This window comes from Vulpes lagopus, chromosome 9 (assembly GCF_018345385.1).
Source record: "Vulpes lagopus strain Blue_001 chromosome 9, ASM1834538v1, whole genome shotgun sequence".
NCBI lineage: Eukaryota > Metazoa > Chordata > Mammalia > Carnivora > Canidae > Vulpes > Vulpes lagopus.
In genome coordinates, this window is record NC_054832.1 from 58,922,261 (window position 1) to 58,946,130 (window position 23,870).

The 23,870-nt window shown below is 41.1% G+C and overlaps 1 protein-coding gene across 3 annotated transcripts in view; it reads right to left on the reverse strand.

Annotated features, from left to right (window-relative positions):
• Window positions 1-320: 320 nt before the first annotated feature.
• The window catches only part of KCNB2 (potassium voltage-gated channel subfamily B member 2), a 392,486-nt gene continuing 368,936 nt past the window's right edge, over window positions 321-23,870 (reverse strand). For all 3 annotated transcript variants that reach the window (XM_041768446.1, XM_041768445.1, XM_041768447.1), the window contains one exon: window positions 321-2,733. In XM_041768446.1, the coding sequence (XP_041624380.1) occupies window positions 577-2,733 (2,157 nt within the window). In that variant the 3' untranslated portion in view covers window positions 321-576. The remainder of the gene's footprint in view (window positions 2,734-23,870) is intronic.

A 23,870-nucleotide genomic window follows, 5' to 3' on the forward strand; every position in this document is an offset into this window, starting at 1 on the left:
ATGGTTTAAGAAGAGGTTGCAATTTTGCAACAAGAAGTCTGTACAGCTCCTCCAGGCAGTAGCTGAGAAGGAAGTACCTGTGTCTCAGAAACTTGTTTCCAGAGGTTCTTGACAATTTTGCATCCCGGGTCCCATTATTTACAAAGGTACACATTTTGCCAGCTCAAAGCACCTTGGTCCTCATAATTATGAATGCATGCAATGACATTTCATCCTTTCATGTGCAAATTCTAAAATTCATTGTAACAGAAAAGGTAAAAGTCGAAAATCTGTCTACAATGTGGAATGAAAGGACCAAAAATGTCAGACATTGCAGAATACTGGTTCCTAATAGAGCTCTCTTTATTTGTTCACTGTTCCTCAGTCATTTTTGTTTGTTTGTTACAAAATGCAGTCTTGACTCTTTATTTAAACAGTACTTAAACTAAACTGTTCATGCCATGCAAAAATAACATTTTATGCACTTTTTTTGGGGGGGGCAGGGGCTTCCCATGTTTTTAGTTCACAGGCATTATTACCCGGTTTTTTAAGAAACAAGTGTTTTATTATTATGATTATTATTGCTTTTGTAACTAGTCACATGCTGGTTTCACGTGTGGGACAATAACCTGTGTCTCCCGAGTTGGAATGAATTTCTGGGGCAAACAAGTGGTTTTCCATCTTGCACCCTTCTTGACTACTGTCCTTTTTCATTTCAGCCACAGCGTGGTAAACGTCTTGCCTACAGTTGTGACTGGTGTCCTGGGGGGAGGAAGAGCCCACACAGGCCTCTTCTCTTAAAGGGTCTCTTCCGTCGCTAGGTTTATCTGCAAAGCAGTTAGGGCTGGGCTCGGCCTGCTTGTCCTGCCCGGGCCCCTGGAGCTCTAAGAAGTCATCGTCTTCGCCAGTGTCTATTTCGGTGAAGCTCCTCCTCTCTCTTGATGAGAAAGGAAAGAGTTTCTGCTTGGGAAACCGGGGGGTCAGCCCCTTGGAAGGTCCCTGACAGTGTGCTGAGACCTCGGCGCCCAGCAAGGGCCTGTCTCCCTGGGAGGGGGTTTCTTCTAGGAGGATGGTGCTGATGAGCTGCGGGGCGGTGAGGGAGAAGTCCGCCGTGGTGACGGGCAGCGGCCGGGCTGTGCTGGGGGGGGTCTGCGGGGCGCTGCCTCTGTTCTCCTTGAAGTTCACTCTGAGCGATCTGGATTTCAGGGGGTTGCTGCCTTTCAGCGAACTCTTGGGGCTCTCCGAGGCACCGTCGGGCTGCAGGGGGCCGTGGAGCCCACTTTGGGGACCGCTGGCATCCAGGCTCACCGTTATGTCGACTGGAGCGTATTCCAGGATGGCATCCCTGGCCGCGGGCCCCTTCTCCCTGGCGAGCATCAGGAATGGGGGCCCCCGGGCTCTTTGGTGCTCGTCGGTCCCTGCGAGGTCGGGGGGGAACCTCATCTGCAGGTGGGAGGCGGAGAGTGGTGGCAGGGGCGACCTCTCCGTCTCGGTGAAGTCGGTGGCGCAGCTGGTGAAGCTGTCTATGCTGGACGTGCTCTTCATGTCCACGATGACCTCGCCCTGCGCCACGGCCAGCTGCTCCTGCGGGCAGACCACCTCTTCCATTTCGATCTCCTCCTCGTAGGCGGATGGCCTGTCGGGCTGCTCTTGGCCGTCGGGGTTCGGGGCCGCGTGAGGCTGTGTCTTGGTGATCTCGTTGTAGAGCATCTCCAGCTTCTGGGCGCTCAGATGCTGCGGGCTGGAGGAAGACGTGTTGTTCAGCTGCTCGTGGGAGTCCTTCTGGCTCACCTCCTGGTACTTGTTCTCGAAAGACTTGTTGGAGCTTGTTTCCGACAGAGCTTTCCTGGCCCACTTCCACCGGCTTGGAGAGAGGTGGTTATCGTCAGCCGAGTCCTTGGTACTGGCCGACTCGCCTGCCTTCTCCACGGCCACGTCTATCAGTTCCATGCTTCGAGCAAAGGCATCTTTTAAGTTCATAGAAACGATGCTTCCGTTCCTCTTGGCCCGCTCCAGAGCCTCTCGCCTTTTAATCGCTTTTTCCTGGCGTTTCTGCTCCTTGTAAAACTCAGAAAAATTATTCACGATGATCGGGATGGGAAGGGCAATCACCAGAACCCCGGCAATGCAGCAGAGGCCTCCCACAATTTTCCCTAGTAGTGTCTTGGGGTAAATGTCACCATAGCCCACAGTGGTCATGGTGATGGTGGCCCACCAAAACGACGCTGGGATACTGGTGAACTTGGTAGCATCTTCATCCTTCTCAGCAAAAAAAACCAGGCTGGAAAATATCATTATCCCCATGGCCAAAAATAGTATCAGTAAGCCCAACTCGTTGTAACTCCGTCTGAGGGTGAACCCCAAAGACTGCAGGCCTGTGGAATGTCTGGCCAGCTTCAGGATCCGGAGGATGCGCATGATCCGGAAGATCTGAACGACGCGCCGCACGTTCTGGAACTGCAGCACGCTCTTGTTGGACTCCGTGAGGAAGATGGTGACATAATAGGGCAAGATGGCCAGCAAATCAATGACATTTAGTGGGCCTTTAAAGAACTTCCACTTATTTGGTGAGGACAGGAAGCGTAAGAGGTACTCCATGGTAAACCAAGCAATACACACAGCCTCCACGTGTGCCAACTGGGGGTTGTCATTGGGTTGTCCAAACTCATCCATTTCCTGCAGCTCTGGTAAAGTGTTGAGAGACAGAGCGATGGTGGAGAGTACGATGAACAGGATAGACACGATGGCCAAGATCTGGAAAAGAGAAGCAAGTCCAAGTTAGCAAATCCTCTTAGTTGTTTAGGCAGCTGGGAGACACACAGATTCGCTGTTCTTTAGAGGAATTGCTCAAAAAGATATTCCAGGAAGGTAACGTTACAACCTAAAATTCCCTAACTAATGCAAACACATTCACTCTTTATGAGTTCATCTTACTTAGAAGCCCAATGTAGTACACATTTAAATTCCAGGGCCTAAGCAATTTGAGCAAAAAGAAAAATATCTACCCCCCCCCCCTTCATTCTTAGGCACGTTTGTGTGAGTAACCACCCTTTGGAATCGCCTTGAGGAGCAATCTCTCCTCTCTTAGGTTTGTTATTTTTCTCCCTTAGCCACCTGGCTTGTATTTCTTTAAGTGAATCGCCTGACATGCTACATATGCTAGACAGAATTCATGGTTTCTAGAAGTTTTATTCTACAACTAAAACCACGAATGCAGACCCACACATGGAGAGATAATACGGCACTTAGTACAACAATGCTTCTCGTCCAACAAATACTGTTTATCTGGTAAACACTGATGGCAGAGCCAACTCAGGAGAGCCTTCGCCCTGGGATGTGTGGACGTCTGGCTGGCATCATGTGGGAAAGGAAGATTAGCGCAAACTTCATTCAGGAAGCTTCCAGAAAGAAGAGCTTGTTGACCATCCATGGTGATTTTGGTGCAGGGCAGACGTTTTACGTGGAGGAAATAGCACGATGTCAGATGAGGCAGGAAAGAGGAAGAGCTCAGGGGGAAATGAGAAGCTGGGGTGACTGGATTTTAGTCAGCTTGAGCTCTGAGTCTGGATTTATCACTTACTGGGTGACCCTGGGCACATTTTCAACCTCTCATTGGCTCAGTTTACAAATCTGTAGAACAAAGAGAGCAGTCATAGCTGTTTCGTGGTTGTTGCGAAGATTACATGACACACAAATATTGCTAAATGAATGAAAGGCACTGGTATCATTACAGGCTGAAATGAACAGGACTTCGGTCTGGATAGACAATGGCCAGGAACTGGTATGTGGGAAATCCGTGAAGCCATGGACGATACGACAGCCCATGTAGGGATCTCTGTAAGGCTGAGATTTATAAGGCTGAGGATGAAGATGAAGGTTTGAAAGCAAGGGAGGAAGTACTTTTTTGCTTAGTAAAGACTGCATCGGACACACACATCTTGGTGAAGTAGGAAGCCCCTCTTACCTAGATTAGGTCTGGCTTGGTTTCCTCTGACCTTTGTCCATGATCTTGGGCACGGCCACTGCTATCAGATATTATATGTAGTTTTGAGAAAGATATCCTGACAGTGACTATTTTATTTTATTATTTTTTAAAGATTTTATTTATTTATCCGTGAGAGACACAGAGAGAGAGAGAGAGAGAGAGAAGCAGAGACATAGGCAGAGGGAGAAGCTCCCATGGGGGGCCTGATGCGGGACTCGATCCCAGAACCCTGGGATCACATCCAGAGCCAAAGGCAGACACTCAACCACTGAGCCACCCAGGTGCCCCATCGCAGTGACTATTTAATTGAAAGATCCAGTAAATATTTCAAGGGACAATGATTAAGCAGCTTGAGACCTCACAGCTCAGTAAACCTGAAATCATGAAAAAATCAGTTTGCCTCTGACATCAGGACTTGTAAACAAGAGTCTTCTCTTGTTCTTTCTCCCTCTGTTTCCCTCTCTTTACTCTTGTACATTTCTCTTCTCCTGCGTTACTTTCCTCACCCTTTCTCCTCTTAGGCCTCCTCGACACCTTTCACTGTTTTCTGTTCTGTTCTTCAGCTTCCAGCTTTCCCCTCAAGTAAAACCACAAGTATCAAGTAAACCCACAGTATAATGTATTTCAGAGTGTGTTACAGATGCTGAATCAAGATTTATCGTTCCTTAGCTTAAGGAACAGTATTTTACTATTAGTATTTTACATATTTTTCTTGGACAAAACTAAGGTAAGTACTTTTTGCCTGAGCGTACTTCAGAATTTCCTTGAAAAATGTGGATCAATGAATCACTGTAGAAAAAAGGTTGTCCTCTACCTATTCTAAGAGACTGGGGAGGCTAAGGTTAGAAGTCCTCCCAGAAGGTTTAGATGCATCCATGGATGATGGATTCAGAGAGATTACGAAGGCCAAGTTGGGATTGCTCACCTCAAATCTGCACCCACAGAGGCCAATGGCAGGATGACACCAGCAACGTTCTGCTCCTACAACATTCCTTAGGAGGCACTGGTCAGGTCCCATCCACTCTCGTGCTCTTACCATAAGTGACCAGGTCCCTCTGTACTTTCTAGGAGGTCACACAGTCATATAACAGGTATATTAAGAGGGCATTTTAAGGTCTGGGATTGCTGCTATCATTCTTGTTCTGACAGTCCATATTCTAGATTTTCCATATCTTATCTGTTCACCTGCCCATTTTAGATGCATCTTCCTGATGCTTATCACTGCAAAGAGCAAGGAGAGAAGTAGCAATAGATGAAACTATTCTATTATCTCCCAATACTTTTGAACAAAGAACAGAAGTGGATGGTCCAGGGTGGACTTTCAGTTTACCTTGACTCCATAATCACAGCTAGACTTTAGGTCATTTGGCTTCGGTAGCTGATTTTGGGAAATAATGAAACACCGTATAGTACTGACGCCGTCTATGGTCTAGCTGATGGCAACTTAAAACATATGGCTACCTCTGATACCTGGAAATTAAACACATGTACAACATGACCTGGAGTACATTCTTTTTTTTTTTTTCTTCTCCAAAGATTCATTTTATTGAATTGAGAGAGAGCGTAGAGGGAGGGAGAGGGAGAAAGAGTCCTAAGCAGACTTCACATAGAGCATGGAGCCTGACATGGGGCTTGATGTCATGACCCTGAGATCATGACTTGAACCGAAACCAAGAATTAGATGCTTAGTGACTGTACCACCCAGGCACCCCTGGAGTACATTCTAGAAGGAAAAGAATGACTACAGCAAAAAACCAAACACTTAAGCTCTTAGCAATTCCATATTCATGTTAAAGAAACCATTGGTACTAAAGTGCATTATTTTCTGTCTTATGTTCAGATTTAATCTGTCAAAATCCATTTGCTCTCAGTTTAGAGAAATGGCTTATTTTAAATATCTTGTGAAGCTTGGAGTTCTCCCAGAAATACAGCCCTGTAGACAAATTATTCAATATATACCAAAGATGATGTGTAGGGCAATAAACCAAGTGTGAGTTTATTGTTTTATTGTAGAGTTTTCAAAACAAAATAAATATAATGAATGTGACATTTTGCTATAAACTATAGGATATACTATTTTTTTTCTTTAAAAGATTTAATCTCTTTATTGGAGAGAGAGTGAGAGAGCACAAGTGAGGAAGCAGCAGGAGAGCAGGCCCCCCCAAGCAGGGAGGTTAATTGGGGGGCCCCCTGGGATCATGACCTGAAATGAAGGCAGATGCTTAACCAATCAAGCCACCCATGTGTCCCTACAGTATATACTTCTAAACATGGATATTTTTTAACAGCAAACCCTTATGGCATTTAGGCATTGCTTCGTTTATCCTAACCATGCACAAGTTAGATTTTTAACTCCTACCACCCCCACCAACTGGCCTCCAGAGCTGGTTATTCTCTCTCAGCTCTAGAAAGCAGTCTTAGGCGTGCACATGGCAAATGAAGTGGACATGCAGAAATTGCAAACAGTTATCTGTGTGATATTGGCCAACTCCCCTGGAGACTTGGATTAGATCATCACCAGGGTTCCTTTCACTTCTCATATGTGATGATTCTCTTTCTAAGCCACCACATTTTGCTAATCCCTGTCATGTCTACGAACCAAACCAAGGACAAGTCACAGCTGATCCTGTCATTTGGCTGAATGGCCAAAATACACTTTTGTTGGTTAAGAAATAAAAATTCAAACGAGAAGACTTTGAAAGCTATTGCGCTGTTATGTTCCAAGCATTTAGTTACTGGGAAAAGATGCTTTTCTGGATAAAACTTTTCTTTCCTTTTGAATCACCTGGATAACAATTTTAATTCCTCATATAAACACAGATATTCACAGGATCACATGGAGTTAAGATTGGGACTCCTAGCACTTGCATTAACAGGCACCCAAAATTGGTTGCATTGATTGCTGTTTGTGAGAGGAAGTAAGGCAGTTAGAGACTTGCCTCAACTGTACCAGCTTGTTGATGTTATATCCTCTGAAGGGATATAATGATGTTAATGGATGTTTTATGGTGGAAAGAATACAGGACAGGGAATTAAAACACATGCCTCTATCTCTGTGGGCCACTTGGCAAGCCATCCCTCTCTGAACTTCAGTTCTTTTATTTGCAAAGTGAGGTGCTCCACATTTGCCCTGCCTACCTAACAGGGTTGTTAAGGGTCAAACGATGCACATGAAGCATCCCATAAAATGTAAAGTGGGATAAGTGTAAGAAATGCTGGAGATGTGTCTGGACAAAGCCTTTGGCCAGCATCAAGAGGAAATAAAAAATGCCTAAACTGTTTATCCCCCATTTAGATACAATTTCATGTCTGCTTTCGATTCATTGACATTCAACACTCCACAAAAACACATGGAAACTTCTGTGCCTTGCAATGAAGGTCAGTGCAGGTATATTCTCTCTCCTCTTCCCTAACCTTTCTTCTTTCATAAATATAGGCTGAAACGTGAAAGTGAGGTACCAGCTCTTAACTATATAGCATTCTTGCTTTCTCATTAAAAAAAAAAAAAAAAACCCTGATCAGCAATAGAAAACAACACGGAGAACGTGATGACAAGAATTTTCAGAAGAGAACCAGCTTATTTAAACTGACAGGAAGAAAAAGCCCTGTGACAAACATTATTATTATTAATATTATTTATTATTATTAATATTATTTTTAAAGATTGTATTTATTCATGAAAGATGCAGAGAGAGAGAGAGAAGCAGAGACATAGGCAGAAGGAGAAGCAGGCTCCCTGCAGGGAGCCTTATGCAGGACTCGATCTCAGGACCCCAGGATCATGACCTGAGCCAAAGGCAGACGCTCAACCACTGAGCCACCTGGGTACCCCATGTGACAAACATTATTAAGAGCATGAATAATTTTCTACTTTCACAAGAAGGACAAAGCATGAACATATAAGCCAAAGTTTAAACCATCTGTCGAGGGAAGAGGCTAGAAGTTCGTTAGAATATCATGATTTTCCACCCACCTGTTTTCTCTTTCTAGCTATTTCTCAGGACACTATCAACCGTAGCAAACCAGAAAGCAAATTCTTTGCTTTTTGCTCTAAGTTTTCAGTTCTAGCTTTCATATTCCTAGAACACATAGTACTCTTCCTCTATGCTGGTGACCCTTAGCTGACTACTAGATCTTTCTTTCTTTCTTTTTTTAAAATATTTTATTTATTTATTCATGAGAGAGAGAGAGAGAGAGAGAGAGAGAGAGAGAGAGAGAGAGAGAGAGAGAGAGGCAGAGACACAGGCAGAGGGAGAAGCAGGCTCCATGCAGGGAGTCTGATGTGGGACTCGATCCCGGGACTCCAGGATAACATCCTGGGCTGAAGGCAGGCGCTAAACCACTGAGCCACCCAGCTAAAGATACTGATTTGATAGTTTCTTGGTATCTCCTAGAATAAACTTTGTTTCACTACCCACGATATATTTCTGTTATTTTAAAAGATTCAATATTAGGAAGCAAGTTAATAGGTGGAAGGGCAGTGAAGGAAACTTTAATGTTACTTTCAGTAACTCTACCAAGAGAGACGCAACAGTGAGATGGAGATACCTTTCACCTTACGCACACTCCAATGTACTGGGTAACCTCTTTCTAGATAACTCGTTCTTACAAGTCTTCAGGAGCCAGAGAGTGAAAATGGAGACTGGCTAAGCTGGGCAGAACACAAACATCACTGCCCCTATGAACCCCTCAAAGGCAAGGAGCAAGGCTCTCCTGTTTTGTAGACTGTGTAGCATCTCCACGAAAAGCACAACATAAATGTTTCGACTCTTCTATTTAGTCTCTGAATGATAGATTTGGGGGGAGGGGCACAAGAAGAGAATGAGTGGAGTTTATCCTTTGCACAGAATTTCATTTAACTTGGTATCTAGGCTGTAAAAAAAAAAAAAGGATCATAGAACACTCAAGTTAAAGGAAAACTTAGAAATACTTCTTTTCTCATTTTACAGAAAAAGAAGTGAAGATTCAGGGAGCCTCATAAGTGCCTGGGAGGTAGAGAAGGGTGGTAGTAATATGGGGCTCAGGGTTGAAAAGTTTGAGTTTGAATCCTGTTCTGATGATATACTTTACTAGTTTTGTGACCTTGGGCACCATAATTTTCTGGGGCTTAGTATTGCCACATAGAAAAATTTGAAAACAAATACTTGTTTCACTTACTTATACAACATTGTTTTGAGGACTGTGATGGTTTTAATTTTATGTGTCAACTTGTCTAGTCTATGGTGTCCACCTGTTTGGTCAAACAACCAGCCAAGAAGTTGTGGTGAAGGTAGTTTTTTTTTTTTTTTTTTTTTTTTTTAGATGTGATTAACAAATCAGGAGACTGTGAATAAAGCAGACTACCTTCTACAATGTGGTTAGGCCTCATCCAGTCAGTTGAAGGTCTTAAGAATGAAGACAGGTTTCCCAAAGGAGCAATTCCATCTTAAGAATGCAACACAGAAATCCTCCCTAAGTTCCCAGTCTGCCTGGCCTGCTCTGTGGATTTTGTGTTCAAGACTACAACATCGACACTCACTTGAATTTTCCAGACTACTGTCATGTCCAGTGGGTCAAACTTGTTGGTCATCACAGTTGTGCCAGCTAATTCCTCAATCTCTTAGATATATATATGTACAGTGGACCCCTGACAACATGGGGCTGAACTGCACGGGTCCCTTCCATGCAGATTTCTTTTTGATATAGCACAGGACTGTAAATGTGTTTTCTCTTCCTTACGATTTTCTTTTTTTTTTTTTTTTTAAATTTTATTTATTTATGATAGGCACACAGTGAGAGAGAGAGAAGCAGAGACATAGGCAGAGGGAGAAGCAGGCTCCATGCACCGGGAGCCCGACATGGGATTCGATCCCGGGTCTCCAGGATCGCGCCCCGGGCCAAAGGCAGGCGCCAAACCGCTGCGCCACCCAGGGATCCCTCCTTACGATTTTCTTAATGATATTTTCTCTTCTCCAGCTAGTTTTATTGTAAGAATACGATATTAATACATACAGCATACAAAATATGTATATGTTAAGTGACTGTTTATATTATTGGGAAGGCTTCTGGTCCACGGTAGGCTATTAGTGAAGAATTGAGGAGCTGAAAGTCATGTGTGGATTTTTCGCTGGCAGGGGTTCGGTGCCCCTAACCTCTATGTTGTTCAAGGGCTAGCTGTTTATATAATCTCTTTCTCTCATATGTCATATATATATGTAAATGTTTATATGAATATAAACATTTAATTTACTTATTTTTATTTAAAAAATTATTTATTTATTTATTTATTTATGAGAGACACAGAGAGAACGGCAGAGACATAGGCAGAGGGAGAAGCAGGCTCCACGCAGGGAACCCAATGCAGGACTTGATCTTGGATCCAGGATCACGCCCTGAACCAAAGGCAGACACTCAACTGCTGAGCCATCCAGCTGCCCCTCATTCAACAATTTCATAGGAAATAATTTTGCTTCTCAAGCAAGACTTTAGAATTCTGGAAGGCACTGACTACCTATGTTTCATTGAACTTCTTCTAATGCCTAACACAGAGCACACAGAAGAATGAGACAGGTTCCTAGCCACGTTCCATCACTTCTAGGCAGCCCAAAGTCAACCTAAAAGCTTTAACCAGCAACAGAATTCTTTTAACAATAGAAATTCATAATATACATAGAACATTTTATGATAACAGATCAGCTTTACAGGTTCAGCAACATAATCTTTTCCTAGGTTTAAGCTATCCTTTTTATTAATCCTTTCTTCTTTTTACTATCCTGAGTAGACTGCTGTTTTTTTTGTTGTTGTTGTTGTTGTTAATCTTATTCTTTAAGAAGCCTGCTTGGGACTATACATTAGCTTTGAACTTCACCTTCACAGAAGGATACATTTTCTTAAAGAAAAGTGCTGTACTTTTCTATGTCACATTTTTTTTTTCCCCGAGTCTGATGTGCAATCTGCAGTTAATTCAATGAAGTGATAGTTTCATGTACAAATCAAGGTAGAGTCAGGTTTGTGCAATAAAATGTTAAGCCACTGAGAAGAATTAAAAATGTAGGCTATCCATTAAAAACACATACAAGAAAGACAAATATCAACTTGTATATGGAATCTAAAACAAAAGAAAAACCAACCAAACAAACAAACCACAAAAAAACAAAACACTCCTCATAGATGGATATGGACAACAGACGGGTGGTTGCCAAAGGAGAAGAAATGGGTGAAGGTGGCCAAAGGTACAAACTTCCAATTAGAAAATAAATCATGGGAATGTAATGCACGGCATGGTGACTATAATTAGTCACACTGGCATATTTGCATGTGGTATATTTGCTATATGGCATAGTTGTTAAGGGAGTAAATCTTAAAAGTTTTCATCACGAGAAAAAGATTTTTTTTGTAACTATGTATGGTGACAATTGTTAACTAGACTTACTGTGGTGATCATTTCACAGTGTATACAAATATCGAATCATTATGTTTTTCACCCGAAACTAATAGAATGTTAAATGTCAATTATATATAAAAAAGTCAATTACACCTCAATAAAAAATACACACATATACACACAAACAGACATACAAATACATGCACAGGCACATCACTATTTCATGTAATCAAAAGTCAAGCATCACAGAAAAGAAGTAAAAAAGTGATAAAAGTGTAAACTTAAGAATGCTATACATTTCATTTAAAATATTTATTTATGAATTAATTTGTTAAAATACCATATCCATATAAATCCACATCTTAGAGATGCGCAGACTAGATGAAAATAAATGGAAATAAGCCTCCCTCCAGTTTCCCCTTATTATCAGCTCTCTAGTTCTCTGAAAACATAATTCATGAAAACCTGAGGGCGAAATAACAGATTGAACACTTAGTGTTTTGGACACTAGAGTATTTATAATTGTATCCAGATTCTATAAACTTCTTCCTTTTCCTGTTGGAAAAAATGTTTCCTTTTCTCTAAAGACAATTCTTTTTATTTTTAAAAATGATTTTATTTATTTATTTTAGAGAGAGCACATAAGGGAGTGGGGGGAGGGGTGGAGGGGGAGGAAGAAGGAGAGGAAGAAAGAATCTGAAGCAGATTCCATGTTTAGTACAGAGCTGGATTTGGGGCTCGACCTCATGACCACAAGATCATGACCTGAGCAGAAACCAAGAGTTGGATGCTTAACTGACTGTGCCACCCAGGTGAACCTCTAAGGACAATTCTAATCATAAATCTACTCTTTGAGAGGGGGTAGATGAACAAAGGATGAATAGAAGTTGCCATGCAGAAAAGAAAATAATGAGTATTACAGGCCAAGAGGACTAGGTGGGTAAAGGCTTTGAAACCCAAACCATACGGTTTTCTCAGAAAATTCCAAGTAAGGGATGCCTGGGTGGCTCAGCAGTTGAGCATCTGCCTTTGGCTTGGGTCATGATCCCAGAGTCCCAGGATGGAGTCCCATTTTGGGCTTCCTGAATAGAGCCTGCTTCTCCCTCTGCCTATGTCTCTGCCTCTCTCTCTGTGTGTGTCTCTCATGAATAAATAAATAAAATCTTAAAAAAAAAGGAAAATTCCAAGTAATTTTGTATGACTGGGGATATCTATAAGGAGGCATGACATGGAGCAGTGATTTCAGGGCTGCTATGTGTAAGGTGTGCACTAGTCTGTGCAGTGCACTAGTCAACTGCAGAGGGTACTAATAAAGAGATCATGTGAATGACACTTTCATCATTTGTGCAGTGCGATACTTGCACAACCTTCCCACAATGATGATTTCAGGGACCTGAGTAGTAAAGTGTGATTAGTGGAGGTATAGAGATGGGTAGGTGTGGATGCTTCTGGGAAATTAGGCAATGAACAAATTCTGAAGGTCACTTGATGCACGGATGAAGAATCCCTGAAAGGCCAGTTTTCCTCCAAGTGTGGTCCCAGACCAGCAGCATCAGCATTTAGTGATAACTTGTTAGAACTGCAATTTCTCAGGCCTCACTCCCTAACTACTGAATCAGAAACTGGGGAAGGCCCAGAAATTTGTGTTTTAGTAAGTCCCCCAGGTGATTCTGATGCTTGCTAAATTTTGAGGGGTAAGGAGTAAAAAATAAAACCAAAAAACAAACAAAAATTTAAGCAAGGGAACAGCATGCTCAGATTTGCAATTTAGAAAGATCACCAATTACGTGGAGGACTTTTTTTTTCTTTATTTTTTAGCAATACAAAAGATAAATATTTATTCAGAACAAAACTTTTTAACAATTGATTTTACATTCTAAGCCACAAGGAAATAGCAAAACATAGAGCAAAGGAAAAACAAAGACTAAAAAGAAAAGCAGTGTACTGTCTCTTCTACTTTAACTTGGTAACAATTATTGACCCAATGCCCTCTTGCTTGACCTATTTTGCAAGCACATTTTAGAGTTAACAGCTTACTTATGATTCCAGGTTAAAATCACCTTTCTCCTGCGAGTCAGGAAATTGTAGATGAGCTCCAGTTAGAGGCTTCTCTGGGGTTTCTAGCTATTGAGGCTAAGGTGCAAATGTAAATCTCTGGTAGGTCTCCTTATTCAGGAGCACCCCCATTTCTAAGTGGTGGCAATGAACGATGAAGGGTAATGCCCCAAAGGACTTGGCACTTTAATCCAGATATGACACCCCAGGGAGCAATGAGTGCATCCTAGATTATGTTCCTTTGTCCCTTCCTTATCTCCCAAGTATTCAGAAGCCCTGCTAAATCCCTTTCTGCTTCTCCCTCCAGATGATTTCTTAGCATTCTTCTGGGCTCATCATTCAGGAGGGATCAGACTTTCTGGGCTGACTGGGGTAGAAGAGCAACTGAAGAGCAGAATTTTCTACTGCAGTGGTTCCAGAAGGAAGTACATCACTAAATTACTGATAAGGTGATCTCAACCTCACCTGCTGTGAAGATGGCGAGTCTAGGAACCCCCATGTTTATGACTCAGTTTACTAGGAAGACAGCGCCCCCAACGTATCTCCGTTGAGTATCTCATGTGAGTACGAAGCTCAGAGTGATCCTTTACTTAAATTTCACTTTCTTTGAAAGTAGTATTTCTTCAGATCAAAAAAAAAATTCTAATAAGCACTTCAGGGTTTGGAAGAGAAATAGAAAAATTTCTCTCTTATAGTTAAACAACAGTTTATTGATACAGGAAAACATTACAAGACACACACTATTATTTGCCAGAGCTATTTTCTTTTATAAAATTTTACCTGAAGTGTACTTTCTGCAATCACAGTGGGCAAAGACTAGTGGGGGCACCCATTTATACTAGCTGAAAGTACGCTCATTTGTTGAACTATTTCTCACCCACTCCAACTTCCAATTTCTGCAAGGAAGTCTTCTAAATTTTCAGATTTAAAGTGCCATTGAAACCTGGCTTTGTTCCTTGGACACCTCATTGGCCTCATCAGCTCATCAATCACCATCAACAGAGAAAGGCAAGGATTTATTTCCACCATTATCCCTATACCTAAAGACTGCGACCCAGCAGTTTCAGGAAAAAAAAAAAAAAGCCCCAAAGCCATAATGAAATCATTATTTTCCTTTTAATGAATCTCTGCAGCAAACCTCTTCTGAAAAGTACTTTTGGGGTCAGCATCATCAAGACCACATTACAGAATGGCAGAAAACGGATGACACATGCGGGCCACTCTGAAATGGAGCAGCTCTGCCAAAGGAACAGTGAGAGGAGAGCCAATCCAGCTGTGCTTCCAGAATACTTGCAGGGTGTGCTTTACATATATGCTCCTGGAGGCAGGCTGCTGTGGGGTCCCAGTGCCAGAAAGCAGCAGCAGCTCCGTGATGCTCCCTTTGCCCAATGACAGGTGCTCTTCATGAGCACCACAAACAAGGGCCTTTACCTGAATCCTGCTTGGCTTGTTCGGACAGCAACAATCGTGGAATGATGTGAATGGGCTTAAGAATGTCTGTACTTATCAGGAACTGAGGAGGTGTTTACTGGGCAGAGGGTCCTGCTTTTTACAGCTGTTGGATGTGGTCATTTCCTACAATCACACAGACACATTCTGTTATCAGTAGAGAGTCACTCCTGGGTTCTCTCAGGAGGACTATATAAGGCCTTGTCAAAATGTGATCCTGAATCAGCAGGATCACATGGGAGCTTACTGGAAATGCAGAAGAATCTGAGGTCCCATCTGGGGCCTGCTGAATCGGAATCTGTCCTTACAAGATTCCCAAGGGGTTCATATGCACATTGAAATTTGAGAAGGCCTGACCTAAGGCACAAAAGCATGCCAATCAAAAAATCAGCTTCAGGGATCCCTGGGTGGCGCAGCGGTTTGGCGCCTGCCTTTGGCCCAGGGCACGATCCTGGAGACCCGGGATCGAATCCCACGTCGGGCTCCCGGTGCATGGAGCCTGCTTCTCCCTCTGCCTGTGTCTCTGCCTCTCTCTCTCTCTCTCTCTCTCTCTCTGTGACTATCATAAATAATAAATAAATAAATCTTAAAAAAAAAAATTAAAAAAAAAATAAAAAAAAATCAGCTTCAGAGGCTCTTCTGCAGATTTTTTAAGTGGATCTCAGTTTTTAACACTATTCAGAGGTTCTGGGGTGAGTGGTATAGTTACTAGAAAAAAGCCCCATAGGTGATGCTAACGCGGTCTCCAATTCCTCCCTGACCTGTCCAGCCTGCAGTTGACAGTCATTGCTTTAAACACTTTCACATAATACACTTGAGCTTGACCGTAGAAAGAATGCTGGGTTAGGAGTCAGAGGACCTGACCTTCTCCCTGGGTCTGCATTACTAAATTAATCACATGACCCAAGTAAAGACTGGAGCCACCGTTTCTCCTTGTGTAGCCTGGGGCTACTCGTGACAATTTCATCTACATTACTGGGTTGTAGTGATGATGACATTACATGGTGCATGTGAGAGTGTTCTAGAGGTTATACAATTCCATAGAAATGCCAATATTTTTACACTAACCAAATACATTTTTTTCCCCTGTGGACTCCAGGGTTTGGGGCAGAATTATTAACTAGTATATATTGTTAGAAGCAGAAGAATTTTATTCTTACAACTTCCTCTTAGAAGTTAGCACACTGTTCCCTATGTAGTTGCCACTGAGCTCATTTCTGTGGATGCTGCCAACTGATTTCAGTAAGTCTGGTAGAGATAAATGTCTGGTCCTTTTGGAGAGTCAGCATGCTGGATTGAATAGTGCCCTTCTAAATTCCTGTACATCCAGAACCTCAGAATGTGACCTTATTTGCAGATGTAATTAAGATGTAGTCATATTCAGTTAGAGTGGGTCCTAAATGAGATGACTGTTGTCTTTCTAAAGAGGACTGGAGAGATGCAGAAAGACACACGAAGGGAAGATAGCTATGTGGCAGTGGAGGCAGGAATTAGAGTGATATGGCTCTAAGCCGAGGAATCCTAGAATCCATAACAACCACCAGAAGCTAGGACAAGGCAGGGCAGGATTCCTCTGTAGAGCCTCCAGAGGCAGCAAGGGCCCCGCTGACACCTGGATTGCAGACTTCTAGCTTCCAGAGCTGTGGTGGGATATGTTTCTATTGTTTTGAGCCACCCAGTTTGTGGCATTTTGTTGCAGAAGCCCTGGGAAACCAATAGTCAGGCTGTATTTTTCAATGGAGAGGGTCCAGTCTTTAGTGTTAGAGCTGAGAACACACAAAGCCATTCCACAGATTTCCTCCAAAAGTGGATTTAATGTTATGTGCAAAGGAGTGGAAAATCAAAGAGGTTTGGAACCTTAGTCAGCAGGAAAAACAGTTTAATTGGGAGAAACTAAGTTGTATTTACTGTTGGGAGTAAATAGTAGGATTTGTTAAGTAGGTAATTAACACCTGCATTCTAAGTAGCAGCCACAAGTTAGAACATGTAGGTCCAGAAGCTATAGAAGTCACTTATACCAGCAGGATGTAGGAGAAAGATAAGTAAGGAAATACTACAAAATAACAGATTAAAGTGGTAAAGTAGGCAATAAGAAAATTCTCTGATGTTAGGAAATTTATTTTATTTTAAAAGATTTTATTTTTGTACTTGGCAGAGAGAGCAGCAGAGGGATAGGGAGAAGCAGCCTCCCCTCTGAGCAGGGAGTCTGGATGTGGGGATCGATCCCAGGACTCTGGGATTATGACTTGTGCCAAAGGCAGATGCTCAACTGACTGAGCCAAGAGGACTCATTCCTGATGTTAGGGAATTTACAAATTCAGTTTTAGGACATTTTCTGTAGTGTTGGTTTATAAGTTAAAAGTGTTGTCTAGATAAACCAATTTTTACATAAAAAGCACTAGTAAGTGTACTGTGTATCTCTGTCTCTCTGTAAGTGGGTCCTTCCAAAACAGCTACCAACATACAGCACCTTCTGAAAATGACTTATGTATTTACATTTTACTTATTTATTTAAAGTAAATTCTACCCCTAATATGGGTAATGTGGGGCTTGAACTCATGACCCTGAGAGCAAGAGCCTCATGCTCTACTGGCTGAGCCAGTGAAGGGCCCATGTACAGCTCTTTTGCATAGCATTTTTCAAACTGTGAGAAGCAACTCCTTTGCGGGTCATAAATCAGTTCTGAGAGTCATAGCCAGCATTTTAAAAAAGATTTATGTATTTGAGAGAGAGATCATGAGACCAGTAGCAGGAAGGGCAGAGGGAGAGTAACAAGCAGATTGAGGTGAGTGAGACGCGGGGCTTGATCCCATGACCCTGCAGTCATGCCCTGAGCTGAAACCAAGAGTCCGCAGCTCCATCGATGTGCCACCTAGGTGCCCCATAACCAGCATCAGAGAATATCAGGGAGGTGAGTAATGTTTTGTCAAGTGTTTATTGAACTGTAATTCCTACTCCTAAATAATGGCAACAATAGTCATTAAATTATACTTATTTTATTTCAATGACTTATATAAAGGTAACATGATGCTAATGTTTCCCAAGCTGAGTTTCAGATAATTTCTATCAATGAGAGAGAAGGAAGCCTACTCCCCCCCAAGGACAAACTCTTAGCCTTTCAATATTACTCTGACTTAGGACTTTGACAACTTATCTACCTTTATATAGCTTCTGTGGCATATTCATATAGACCCTTTCTTAGTTCTGACATTTAGATTTCTGATTTTTTATTCACTACTTTTTGTGCTTGTTATTTGGGTTTTAAATGGATCCAAGGAGTTTACTTCATGATATTTTCTAGGATAAAGCTGGAATGAGAAACTGTCATTAATAACGAGCAAATCTATTTTACAAACCTCTTATAAAATTCATATGGTTATATACTTTTGTTGCAAGGAAGTGTCATATATTAAACCCTGCCTGGTTATTATTGCCATTTTAGAGGACTTTTACATTTATTTAATTTATTTTTTAAAAGATTTTATTTATTTATTTGACAGAGAAAGAGCACGAGCGGCAGGGAGGGGCAGAGAGAGAGGGAGAAGCAGACTCCCTGCTGAGCAGGGAACCTGACTCGGGGATTAATCCCAGGATCATGACGTGAACAGAAGGCAGATGCTTAACCGACTGAGCCACCCAAGTGCCTCAGGACTTTTAAAAAATTAACCTCTGAATTAAATAATTCAAAACTGAATAGAAGTTGACATTATTAATATAGACCATTGTTTGATATTGGTTTCTAAATATCGTGGATTTTTCAGTGAGATGATTTGTCTCAAAATAAAAGACTTGATTTTTGATTACGTACATGTTTATCCCATAAGAGTTATATATGACCTAAATAATTAATATTAAAATAATTTAATTGATTCCATCATTTTAAACTATAGTCTTAGCTTATAGGTCATGTTTTAGATTCAAATCCCAGTCTGTCACTCATACAACTGTGGGAAATAGAGCTGATAAGATCTAGGTTAGAGGTTAAATATACACAGCATCCAGTAGGTGCTTATTTAACAGTGGCTAATGTTACTCTACATATTCAACAAATAGTTTTCACAGACGAAGACTTATGTCTACAAGGATTCCTGGTTAGCAATGCAAAATTCAACAGCCCAGATATTTAGTCTACATACAAAAATATACCGATTGTATTATGAAGAGTTTTCAGACCTGTTTCATATATAGCCTTAGTGTTCTCATGTCTGAATTTCTTACTTTTTAGGTAGAAGTCTGTCAGTTGTTGACTTATACATAGTCACCCTGTCAAAGCCTCTGGCCATGCCTGCTTTCCTACAGCTGGTAAAATATTCACCAGCTGCGAAGGGAGGTAGAGGATCAGGTCTGAAGGCTACCACACATCTTTCCTTCTCATAGCAGGAAGGAATGTCTGTTCAGAAGCATATGTTCTGTGTTTTGAATCAGGCTCAGTTTAAGCGCTATGTTTTCTAAAATAATCTTTCTTGATCTCCATATTGAGAATCACTTCCTTCTTCGGTTTTCAAAATGGGTTTTTTGGAGACTTGGGGTTCTGTGGATATGCCATAGGGGATACTCCATAGGGGGGCCACCGTGGAAAGGAGAGTTAGTGGACAGGACAATGGGAAACCCATCCCTGCTACAAATCAGGTGGCGCTGTCCTTCCATGTGGTGCTGAAGACACATAAATATGTGAAGAGGTGGACATTTTTCATAGAAGCACTTTCATTTCATGGTATAACATATGTACACATACAAACACATGCCTGCATATACATAAACAGCTGTCTCTCTCCTTTGGAGACAAGAATACTGATAAACATTGCCTCCTGTGTTTGAGGACATGCTGGAAAAGACCTATGTCTTTTCCACACTATTTACTCACAAATAAATGGCTATTTTATTTGTGGCCACAGCTGTTGTTTGCAGAGTTGGTTATTGAGCACAGCTTTGTCTTTTACACTTCTAGGTCTTCTAAGTGCCAGGTCAGTTTTATATATGCCAAAAAGCTAAAATTTGACCTTCCCAAACAGGCAGAGGGCATAACTAAACACATTATATTAAGCTAACACATAAAACTGCAATCCAGTGAGGCTTGGCTGTCACCGACCAGCGGTACCACATTAACTGGCCTCTAAGAGGCTGAGAGGTTTTGGCTCTGGGAGAAACAGAATCATTGGTTTTCTCATAGTATCAGGGTATTATTTTATTGTTTTAGATCATTTAGATAAACATAATAAAGTATATAAAATTCATTTTGTCACATTATTTATAAATTGGTTCAGAGTTTCTTAAAAAGCATTTTCTAGGATTTTGTCCAGGTCTGAATACTCAACCCAAAGAAGGCCCATTGAATATGTGTGTTATCTCATCAAATTTTTATTTATGCAAATGCAAATCCAACAAATACCATCTGTGGCCCTTAGAGTTTCTAAATCTTATTTCCTAAGACATTAAGCTGAGTAAAACAAATTCTAAGCTTTCTATATAAATAAAAGAGTTAACATAATAATAATAATAAAAAAACTCAGTGTCATTCCCACAGCCCCATTCTCTCATTGCATAAATAGTAGGTTTTTGCCTCTGAAAATCTAAGCAGACAAGAGAACAAAGCACAGGCAAATGATGGCTTAGCACTGCTGCAGAAGACACAACTTTTATGCTGCTTGATCTTTTTGCTTTAAAGTTCTCATCCTAATGATATGGTTGGGAGATTGTCAGGTACCACATATTTGGCAGAAAAACAAAGAACACCAAAATTCACAATAGAAATGGGCTGAAAAGAACTAATTTGCTCTCTGCAAAACCATGACTAGGTAGGTTGAAAATGAGAACATAATTGGCCCATTGCATATTGGCATTCCAGGTTAGTCTGGGAGATGTTGTGGGGCAAGTTTTATTTATTCTGGGCTCCCTTCAGCCTGCTTCTTCTTCTACCCTCTCTCTGTACCTTTCACATTCATGCCTTTCCCTCCCCTTGCCTTGTAGGGCCAAGTTCTCAGCCTCTGGAGGGCTGCTCGGGGGTCTCCATCAAAGCACATCCTGCTGCTGCCCCTTCCTTCCACCGTCTCCATTCTCTATAGAAATACTGTCCAGTAGCCTTTACCTCTGGCTCATGTTCTACCAAATTGATGCCACTATGAGAGCTGGCTTGTATCCTGACCCAAATGAGTATAACCTCATCTGTAGAATTTCAGGCAATAGAGATATTTTTGATCTGTAGAACTTTTTTAAAGTTATATACCCACTGTACCTTATTACAAGGCTGATATTATTGGTGAAATGTGCTTTGGTACCAGGAATCATCATTCTTTCAAAAAAATTTACCACTTAAATGAATGGTAAGTAATATTTTTTTTTCTCACCTAATCTCAACCTCACTAGCAGAATACAAATTCTGCTTGAACTGAACCTAAATACTTGGTTCTTTCACGTGGTGTACACTTGTCAATTAAGGATATTTTAGATAGAGCTGACCTATTGATTAGGTCTCAGGCTTTTGACTTTGGAATTTATTTTTTGTTTTTAATAAAATGACCATATACTCACTTAAGGGTAGTATAAATAAATTCCCTCTTATTTACATTGTTTTTTGGCTTTCTTTTTTATCTGAACATTTTAATAAGGGTGATATCTCACATATTAATGACTGCTTTTAGCCAAGTGATTATAGTGTTTACTCTCTTCCACTGAAAGTATATTTGGTGCTAAATTCAACCTTTTGATTCTTGGTTTCTCTTAGCCGTAGATGAGTTTATTTCATTTTATTCACTCTCTAAACAGATGATTTCTCAATTTCAGTAATCATTGAAAAAGTCTCAGAAGGAAATTTTTCCTTCTTAGCTTAATGATTTATTGCTCTTTATGTCTAGAAGCTTCCTTTACAATGGACAACCTTTTATATTGAACTAACCTTCTACAAAAGCACATGGGAGTGAAAGTGATTTCAAATTAATCCCTAATATAAACAAATTAATATAAGTTCTTTACACAGGAATTTTTTTTTGGGGGGGTTTCACAAAATTTAAAAATTTCATGGATTCTTTCCATAGATTTCCTGATTTAGAAATTGTTTCCTGAAACCAGTTATACATTTCCAACTTCTTAGGTGATATTTCCACCTACATATTCGTTGGTTCCTCTAGTCTTACAGTTGAAAAAGGAAGCTTATGATGTCACCTTCCATCTGAACTTCCTGCCACAAATCCCTCTTGATTTTTCTATCTATACAGTCTTTATTTAATTTTTCTGGCCTGGGAGTTAAAGTTTTTCCCCCAGTTCTGTATGTCTGTATCAATCAATGTTCATATACAAGTCTTCTTCCTCAAGCTCCACGTTCAAATCCCTAACTTCTATTCATTCATCCTATAAGACCTATTTTCCTTTTTTTAAAAAGATTTTATTTATTTATTCATATAAGAGATAAAGAGAGAGAGAGAGAGAGAGAGAGAGAGAGAGAAGGGAGAAGCAGGCTCCATAAAGGGAACATGACGTGGGACTCAATCCCAGGTCTCCAGGATCACACCCTGGGCTGAAGGCGGCGCTAAACTGCTGAGCCACCCAGGCTACTCAAGACTTACTTTCCAATCCATCTCTTCTTTTCCCTTCTCTGGCCCTTAACTTTTCATTCCTAAACAACTATGTTAACCTTTCAATTTCAACTACCTTTCTGTCTGGGGATGAAATGAATGTGAGGGAAGAGAGTATTCAGAGTGGAAGATGCTTTCCTTGCCCTTACCAGTTGCAGTCTGCCAGTAAATTTTTCTTATGAGATATATATATATATATATATATATATATATATATAATTTTATTTATGAGAGAGAGAGAGAGAGAGAGAGAGAGAGAGAGAGAGAGAGGCAGAGACACAGGTAAAGGGAGAAGCAGGCTCCATACAGGGAACCTGACGTGGGACTTGATCCTGATCTCCAGGATCATGCCCTGGGCCCAAGGCGGTGCCAAACCGCTGAGCCACCCGGGCTGCTCTTTCCTATGATCTTACCAATTAGTCATTTGTCTCATCTCCCCACTCTGGATTACAACTTCTCAATGGTCAGGACATATTTGATTGAGACATTTTCTTTAGAGCTCTAAACATAATGCTTATACTTAAGTGCTTAATAAATAAAATTTAATCAGTAATTTTTTTCTAATCAATAGTATTCATGAATTTATTTTTAATATTTAGTAGTACATATTGGCTATAGTAGTACATAATTGGCTATATTTTCAACACAATATGCACATTCCTCATTAACTTGTTTTCAATACTCTTATCTCCCCATAGATGAAACTATCTTGTTTGGATCACTGGGTGCCTTAATCACTTTTACATCATTCAATTGCACTTTCAGGTAGGCAAGTTCTTTTACTTTACCTCCAAATTCCACATTGAAACAAAAACAAGGCAAAATAAACCATTGCATCCCAACAACCCAACTGAGAACTCTTTCTCCTAAAGCTATCAAGGTTTTTCAATTATACATGGTTCTTGCTAGGAAGTTTAGAAGGTTTAAACAGAATCCAAAGTGTTTTAATTAATGGAACCCAAGCAAAAGAGGAGTGATATTCCCACTCCCTGCAAGGTTTTCTTCTCTCTCCTAAACTTCATTTTCCATCCATTTATTCCTTCTGAACTCCTTTTCTTAGACAAAACTTAGAAAGTTTATCAAAGTACAATCCCAACTCCAACCAACTGACATGGTATAGGAGAGAATATAAATGATTAACCATTCTTGAAATTTTTGAGGGAATCAAAAATTCTGAGGAATCGAAGGAACATCTGAGTGCCCCAGAAGAGACCAGAAGGTCTGATCTTATTAGACCAGGTGTGATTTCTGGGAGCTCCAGGCTGGATGAGGAGCTCCTGAGGCCCACTCTCAGATGCCAAGCATGATGAGCATCTTAGCTCCTGGCTTCTGAGTTGGGAGTGCCTTGTGGGATAGGCCACTCTCTTACCTATCCTTGGAATGCAAGTGTTCCAAGTGTTGAGTCGAGATGAGAGTAATGAAAGGCCCCAGGGACCTTGCACCCAGCCTGGTGTTTGCCTCCCCCAAACAC